Here is an 8,664-nt window from a genome sequence, read left to right as displayed (position 1 = left end):
GGAGGCAGTTCTAGAAAAAGAGCAAAGAAGAGAAAGTTACAGAAGTTTATGAGAAAGTAAAGGTATCTTTAAAGTCAAGATTTAGAAATATATGAAGCAGGAGGCACGTTTAAGAAACAATGAGGGCTTCCCTGGTGGCGCAGTGGTTGAGAGTCCGCCTGCTGATGCGGGGGACACGGGTTCGTGCCCTAAAAAAAAAAGAAACAATGAAATAGTCACAAAAGCAAGGACAGAGCAATTACAAGCACTGGCACGGCCCTCAGTGAGAATCGTCGCGGATAATTAAGTGCATCCAGACCTGGGCTCTGGTGTGAGCTGTGCCTGCCCAGGTGACAGTTCCATGATGGTGGCAACTCCTCCCTGCACCTCGGTTTCTACAACTTAAGAGCAGGGGATAGATGAGACGATCTCTACCTTCCTCCCGGCCCCTGTGCTCTCGGGGGCTCCAGTTCCCTTGGTGACAGCACTGCCCTCCCACCGGGCCCCATGGCAGCCTGCCAATGGCCTTGGTCTGGCCGGCAGTGCATTTCTGCAAATTGCACCTTGCCTAGTTTGATGGCCGTCACTCCCTCTGAGACCCGCTTTCTTCGTCCTTTGGATTCTCCCATGACACAGTCCAACAGGAAATTCTAGTCCTGAGGATCTAAGTCTTGGCGGCACGTTGGGGTCTCACAGTGGGACCTCAGCGTTGGTACCTAAGAACTTTTTTAATGTCTCACTGAAGTATAGTCTGCATCCACTGGTGCTTAGCAAAGCTTCCAGGTAGAACCGAGAACAACCGTTCTTGTCCTTCACCAAAAGACCTGCTGCTTCCATATTTCTGTTTATGACTGTTTCATGACCCCAAGTCTGTTCAGCGAGTGACTGGTTTGGGGGGGGAGTGCTTTTCAGTGCTGAGATTACCCACCACACCCTGGTCCTGGTGGAGTCCTGTCTAAAGAACTTTTCCATCCTATCGTGATGCCAGGTGACACGTCAGCTCACCTCCAACTGCTGCTCCTCAGGCCACAACACAGCGCCTGAACGTGACAGGGCTTGAGGAGTGTTTGCTGAAGGGGCTAAGTGTCCTTAAAATTAGCCTAAGGTATGGTATCAGCTCATCTTGGAATTGGGGGATGCCGCCAGTCCAGAACGAGGTTTGCCCAAGACACACTTGCTTTGGCCCTGCTGCCGATCAGTGAATGCCTTTTATTATTTTTCATACCCCCTTCACTCTTAAAAGTGGCTCTGTTTGAATGATAATTATACAGCCACCTAAGCAATAACCTGATAAAGGCCCACAGAGGAGGGAAGGTCACTCCTGGCTCTTGCTGAAACCAGATAATCCAGAACTGTCAGCTCAGACAGGCGATCCTCACTCTGTTTCCGAACAGCACTTGGGCTTTACCTGTGAAAACCTTCTTTAAGCTTTTACTGATCCAGATGTTGTCCAGAGTCTTCGAGCCTTGAGGATTCTTGGTGCTGATGTTGGTAAAGGTGTGTGCGGGGACCAGGTGGTGGAATTTTTCTTTCCTCAAGATATCATAGTCGCTGCTGTCTGGCCCCTGGCCGAAATCTCCTAAAACTATCACCTCTTTTTCGCCTGGAAGTGGAAGAAAGAAATTCAGGAATGTAAGAGGTGGTGGGAAGTCAACACAACACGGACCACAACTCATTTAAGTAGGATCATGACTCTCTGAATTGACTCTCCAGGGTTAGGACTGTGGCGTGGTTCTTATTCTCCCAATTTTTCCAAATATACTTTAGGAGTAGGTTAGTGACACATTTGGAAATGGGGGGCAATGTGATAAGAGAGATCACCTCTGTTCCGGATCATGGGTTCCAAATCTTATAGCACAGAAAGCCCTGAGGGTCTTCCCCAGATATTTAACAAAAGCTCAACAAACATTTATTGAGCACAGAGGGAAGACCAGGTGAAGACACAGGGAGAGGACAGCCATCTACAAGCCAAGGAGAAGCCTCAGGAGAAACCAACCCTGCCAGCACCTTGATCATGGACTTTCCAGCCTCCAGAACTGTGAGAAAATAAATGTCTGTTGTTTATGCCACCCAGCCTGTGGTATTTTGTTAGGGCAGCCCTAGCACACTAATACAGGGCCAAAGTGGAAAGCTTTTATCTTTCAGTATTTTCAACATTTCTCTCATAGTTTGATTTACTAGAATAAGTGGGATATTTATGAAGTATTTTCCAAAGTGAGGAGACACTCAGAAAGGACAGTGGGCCCCAGCTAGGCTCCCTGGGATTCCCATCCACTGCCTCACTGTCACTTCCTGTCTCGAGATTCCCTTCCGGGGAGCCACGCTGTCATAGGGAGTGGCGTTTCTGTTGCACCTTGTAAGGAAAGCTTTAAGCAAAGCAATTAATAAACTAGGGCCAAATGCATCCGAGACACTCAGCAAAATCTTCCTGGACACGAATTATGTTGCAATAATAATGGCTAAAGAAATCTAAAGTGAAACAACAGAAGCCACCAGCAGAGGGCACTCGCGCACCGCACATGACGCCCTCCTCCAGGGGACGTGACGGACAGCAGAGGACGGGAGCAAGGACTTCTTGCTACCGTTGTGTGACCAACAGAGAGGTAACTGTACCCCTCAAGCTAGATCGTAACAACCTTGGCACCCAAAGCAGGGCGAGCCCAACCAAGCTGTCTTGAGAAATCGGTGCCAACTTCCAACAGGAAAGCCAACTTGAGAATAATACAAGTAACGACTCATATGTGGCTAGTGTTAAGGACCCTCCACTGAGCCCTCACCGTGTGCCGGGCCCTCTTGCAGGTAAGAAGCTGAGGCTCTGAGAGGTGGAAGGGCTTGCCCAAAGTCACCGAGCTAGCCCTCAAATCCAGGGCTCTTTACAAAGAGCTAGGATGGAAAAGCCCCACACATCTGGAACAGAGCCTGCTGCCTGGCGGACGAGCGGTCAACACGCAGGAGAGAAATGGTGAACGAAGCACGAGGAAAACCGCAGAATTAAGGTGCAGTGTGTTTTTGAAAAGGAACGAAGAGAAAGATGCTACCTTTATTGACTATCAAGGAAAACTGAAGTTAGGAAAGGCTGAAGCAGAAGGTTCCCCATATAATGAGAGGTTTTCATTGGGATGCAGACCTGAAAAATTCGGGCCAAAAAAAGACAATTCTGAAACCAGGATAGATGCTGGTGTCCTGGGTCAATAAACCCAGCTCTGTGTAACTTCAGGAATGAAAATAATGGCTCTTTTTGAACCGGCAGGTCCAGTTTCTTACAACTCACCTTCTTTTGGTTAAAGTGGTTTGGCAATGACATCGAGACAGTCCTTGCCTCTAAGAATCCACAGGTGTGCAGGTACCTGATCTCTCCCAGGGAGCTGTGCGCCAGGGTGGGCTCTTGAGTCATTCTCTTAGTTTCCAGGAGTGAAGGGAGAATGCCTGGGGCTGACTTCCTCAGAGACCCTAGATTTACAAAATGCCAGCGACAATAGCAGGAGCTGGTCCCCAGCGGAAGAAGGTCTTACCCAGATGTCAAGCATGACTTTGCCCTGTTTCACTCTTGCTGAGTTCACAGAACAGGCCCCGTGGGGTCTGAAAGAAGAAACTTCCATCCGAGGATGGGCATTCCACCCCCCGTCCCTGCTGACTCCAACCGGAGTGCACGTTCCAGACAAAGGCAGAAAGGCCCAGAGTTTGCTAATCAAATCGGCTCTGCTTACTCTGATAGAAAGAAGCCTGTGGAATAAAGGCTTAGTCTCTGTTTTAGCTGAGCCACCTCTGCTCATCGATTTACCCTTGTTGCCCCTTGGGCAGACTGCAGCACTTCCTGAATCCTCGGCTCTGCCGTGTTCACAGCAAACTGGATGTTAGCTACAAGCAGGGGGACACGGGGACATAAGTCACTGTCCTTACATGGGCATGTCAAGGCCTAGCCAGGCTGTGGGTCAACAGTCCCCTGGCAACTTGCAACAATACCCTGCCTGGGTTTTCTGACAAAACCTGATCCCTGCCCGGATATCAGAAAAAACAGTGAGGGCCTAAGGTTATCAGAGAAGTTAGGAACTGGCATCTTTCCTTTCTGCTTCCATGTAAAGAAAAGGAAAAGCTTGAGATCAAGAACAATAGAAATGTCCACAGATTTAAAAGCTATCAAGTCATCCTTTTTAATAGGTTAGAAAGTAGCTGTAGAGGAAAAGCTTGAGATCAAGAATAGAAACGTCCACAGATTTAAAAGCTATCAAGTCATCCTTTTTAGTAGGTTAGAAAGTAGCTGTAGGTGAACAATTTCTCACATAGCTGCTCCTTGGATGAAGTATCTCAACTGAAACATCTTTCCGACTTTTTTTTAGCCCAAAGACTCATAATTTAAGGAGAACGCTGGTCACAGCACATCCTGGTTCGAGATGTAAGCTGCCCATCAGTGTTATCAGTGTTCATAACAGCATTATTTACAACGGCCAAAAGATGGAAAGAGCCCAAGTGTCCACTGACCGACAAATGGAATAGTCTTTGGCCCTAAAAAGAATTCTGACATATACTACAAGCCATGAAGACATAATGTCAGTGAAATAAACCAGCCGTAAAAGGACAAATATTGTAAGATTCCACTGACATGAGATACCTAGAGCGGTCAGGCTCATAGAAAACAGAAGGTAGAAAGGTGGCTGTCAGGGTCTGGGAGGAAAGGGAGAATGGGGAGTTCGTGTTTAATGGGTACAGAGTTTCAGTTCAGGAAGATAAAAAAAGTTCTACAGATGGATGGTGGTGATGGTTATAAAACAATGTCAAGGTACTTAATACCACTGACTCATCCACTTAAAAACGGTGAAGATGGTAAATTTCATGTTACGTATATTTTACCATGATAAAAATCTTTTCAAAGTGTAAATGTGTAGTTTGACTGAGTTATTTTTGTAGCCAAATCTTCAAAAATCACCTTTTGGGGGGTGCCAGTTCAACAAGGGAAAACAAGGCTTAGCGACTGAGGGAATATTGGTCAAGACTCTAGAATATGGGAGAGAACTGCAGGCCTCCAGCTGTGAACCCTCACCTGGAGAAACTCAGTGCTCTGAAAAGCCAAGCCCAACAGAGCACACCCCAGTCTTTACAGCCGTGTCAACTTTTCCTTCTGGGAAACCACGCACAGAAAACCTTCTGTGTTACTGGGGCAGGAGCCTGGAAAGCAGAGTGCCCCACCTTTCTTCTGAAGTTCTGTTCTTTTCAATGTTTTCTTAATCCCTCTGGCATTTCTGTGAGTCAACTCATGTCCGCTGAGCCCCTGCTATGTGCTGGGTCCTCCCTCAGACGGTTACCACGCCCCTGGGCGCCCTGTGAGGTTAGCACTGTCAGCCCCCACCAGGTGGGGCTTGAAGGGTGGTGACTTGTCAGATGTCCTACAGCTGTCCTACAGCTGAAAGAGTTAAGATTAAAATCCAGCTTTTCTGTCGGCTTCAGGGCTCCTTTAACAAGGTCGGCATCCCACCAGGGAGAAAAATTCAACTTACGGCTCGTCAGGACTTTCCAACTCCCCTTGTCACCAACTGTCTTTCACAAGAAGAGCAGGTGCAGATCTGCAGGAAGGACCACCACGGGGGCACACCCGGGGCAGCGGAGCCCACGATGGGTGTCACAGGGGAGGGTACCATCACTTAGTTTTTTCCCCCCTAATCCTTTCCATCAAAGAGAGTCTGGAGAGCCACAAAACCAACACCGTGGAACCCGCACGCTAGACCCAGACAAAGCTGTCAGCATGCCCGGGGCAGCCGGGCTCCCCAGGATTCAGGCGGTGTGGTGGTTTCCCATGCATTACTCAGCATGCATCGCCACCTACAGGACGGCCAGCCTAAGGGAGGGGAGAGATGCTCCGAAGAGGTGACCCCCGCCTGCCCTGCAGAAGTGGGGGCTGCTGACCCAGCCGCAGAGAAAGACAGTTTCCTACCTTTCAGGGTTTCCTGCAAGGTCTGCACGAAGCTAGCCCAGCAGTGGCTGCCACTGTGACTCTTGCTTGGGTTCTCACCCCCTGGGACGGTCAGGGCTGCCAGGTGAAGGTTCACCAGGGTCAAGTCATGACTTCCCACCTGGGCAACAGGAAACAAAGCATCAGGGACAGGCGGAGATGTTCTTCCTGCCTGTACCCATTACCTCCGCCCCATGAATAGCTTCCTGCACAACACCGACAATGGGAAACGCACACAAGGCCAGCACCCGCTGGAGAGAAGGCAAGGCGGCCACCAGAAGAGTCTTCTGAGGCCCCTGCAGGACCGAGACCTGTCTTGTCCTATCGGTGTACCCCTTACATTTCACCCCCTACTCCTCCCTAGGGCCTGGAAAATTGGGCACATCTAGAAATGTCAAATTTTTGTAGCTTTTTCCTTCTGAGCAGCTATGAGAGAGGAAGAGGCAGCTCTAGTAGCTGGTTAGCAGCTTCGTTAACAAAGACCTGGGGCTCTTCCCCACAAGGCCAGCCCGCCACCCCCTGCCAGGACCCACTGCCGGGCCCTACCGCCTTCGCCCCGTCCCCCTCCCCCACGTGTTCTCTTTCCTCCAGAGACCACTGCGCCCTGAGGCTTACTTTCACCTGATTTCAAACATGTGAAGAACGAAAGCTGCCTGAACCCTGGCGGCACACAGGCTATGCCCATCCTGTGTTCCCAGGGCAGGTGAGGAAGCGCAAAGTCGGGGTCGGTCTCCCAAGCACCGCAGCACTGCTCAGCTGCTCTGAGTTTGGCAACCCCGCCCTGTTTGTCATGGCAACAAACACCAAACCCTACCAGGAAGTGGAGGTGCAGAGGGAGCCCCCGGGAAGTGGAGGCTACCAGTTTCGTCTTACAGATGTGACCCCAGTTTGCCAGGGCCAGTGCCCAGCTGGGAGAGCTCCCGCTGCAGCTGTGGCTCTGACCCCGGGGGAACCACCATAAGGCCATGGGCGGGGAAAACCTGCCTGGAGAGAGAAGCCATATCTCTGTCCCTACAACTTGCCTGGCCTAGGATGAGACACAAAGTAGAGGAGGCTACGTGCCTGTCTAGGGGATCGCTTCATTTAGAGGATCTGGGCCAGTAATTCGTGATCTCAAAGCATTTCTCATTGGCCGTTAAAAACAGCCTGCCCCCTAGAGACACTGGCTGGTTCTGCCTGTTGCCTTGCTTGGCCAAAGCCAGGACAGTCACTCTACATAGAAAAGGGACCCAGGGAAGACAGGGACACAGACACCCCCGGGCGTGTGCGTGCACACGGAACGCCAGCATCTCTGCAACCACGGGTGCGAGGTGGGAGGAGCCTGGGCTAGACCTCAACCAGAGTCACCACAGCCCCCAGCATATGGGCTGCCCCAGCCCCGTGCCACCAGGGAGAGACCGTGCTGAGGTCTGTGGCAACTCTCAGGCTCCAGAACTGCTCTGGAGCATAGAGAACCCAGACACCCTGCAGGCGGCTTGCTGGGGACCACTCCTGCCTGACCCTGTCACTTCACGGGGTTAAGGCCAGCTGCTGACTTGGTGATCTGTTTAGGCTGCTGCCTTCTCCTCCTTCCTGCTGCCCAGCTTCTGACTGTTTGCTGTGCCTTAATACTTCCCAGAGGCGTCCAGGGCAACCGAAGAGGCAGCTCAGTCTGCTTGCTGCTCCCGGCTCTGGTGAGACAGGGCTCACCTGGAGGTGTCAGTTACAGGGCTGCCCTCACCCCACCGCCCAGAAGCTTCTTCTGAGCTCCTTCCAAACCCAAATGACCTCTCGAGGGTCCCCCCTCTCCCTGGTAAGGGAAGGGGGGTCCTCAGAGCAGTTCTGCTGCCCTCTAATCCGGCAATTCCCAAAGGCCCAGCATCCTTAATCAGCGCAGGGAGAACGGAAGAAGCACTGCAGGTGCTTTTGAAAACCGGACAGTCTGTGTGTCTGGGGCAGGGTCCAGGAAACCCTGATTTTAAGAAAATCTCTCCAGGTGATTCTGCTGTTCATCAGGTTTGAAAGGCAACCACCTGATCTCCTTCCTGCCCAGATGTCAAAGTTACCAGAGCTATAGTCCCCCCAAATCCCTTTCATTCCTGCTCTGGATGAGTTCCCAGCCAAGGGAACCCCAAGAGTGCATGCTGACCCAGCCCTGAGAGAGAAGAAAACCAAAGCAAAAAGATGAGCTTCTCTGGCTCCCAGTTCAAAGGGGGACTTTTTTCCTTTTTAGAAGGAGTGGCCCTTCACGGCAACACGAGTAAGCGGTACCTTGAACCTCACGAGGTACGGGCTGGGGCCTGCGGGCTTCCCGTGCCCATTGCCAGGCGAGCTCTCCTGCCAGGTGGCATCTCTCAGTTCCACCCCAGCCGCGGTGTCCCACAGGAACCCTGCAAACCCAGCGCCCTGCGGGAGAAGACGAGGCGTTAGTGTGCAGAGGGGTCTGTCTGGTGGCGGGGCTCAGCCCCGAGCTGGGAAAGCGGCAGGAGAGGCCAGGAGGAGACGAGGGGGGAAGCAGCAGGCTCTACACCGGGTCCTGGGGTTACCTGCCCAAGGCCTGTTTCTGAGACAAAAGCACAACCAAAAGCCACGGCATGTTCCTCCCTGTTCCCCCACCAAATTTCCCAGACTGGCGATTTCAGAGAGTTGCACATACAGCCGGGATGCCGGGGCTCTACTTTTGGGGGGATTGGGGGCAGCCCAGACTAGGCATGGAGTTATCTTTTTTGTTTCTTTTTTTTTTTTTTTTTTTTTTTTGGGGG

The 8,664-nt window shown here is 51.4% G+C and overlaps 1 protein-coding gene across 1 annotated transcript in view; it reads right to left on the bottom strand.

Annotated features, from left to right (window-relative positions):
• Positions 1–8,664, bottom strand: part of EEPD1 (endonuclease/exonuclease/phosphatase family domain containing 1) — a 117,900-nt gene that overhangs the window by 1,370 nt on the left and 107,866 nt on the right. The window contains exons 5-7 of the mRNA XM_024750778.1: positions 8,174–8,308; positions 5,906–6,044; positions 1,388–1,582 (exon numbers count right to left, since the gene is read on the bottom strand). Coding sequence (XP_024606546.1) covers positions 1,388–1,582; positions 5,906–6,044; positions 8,174–8,308 — 469 coding nt within the window. The remainder of the gene's footprint in view (positions 1–1,387; positions 1,583–5,905; positions 6,045–8,173; positions 8,309–8,664) is intronic.

This window comes from Neophocaena asiaeorientalis, unplaced genomic scaffold (genome assembly GCF_003031525.2).
Source record: "Neophocaena asiaeorientalis asiaeorientalis breed wild unplaced genomic scaffold, Neophocaena_asiaeorientalis_V1.1 scaffold164, whole genome shotgun sequence".
NCBI classification, from domain to species: Eukaryota; Metazoa; Chordata; class Mammalia; order Artiodactyla; family Phocoenidae; genus Neophocaena; species Neophocaena asiaeorientalis.
This window is presented reverse-complemented; position numbering and strand designations above follow the sequence as displayed.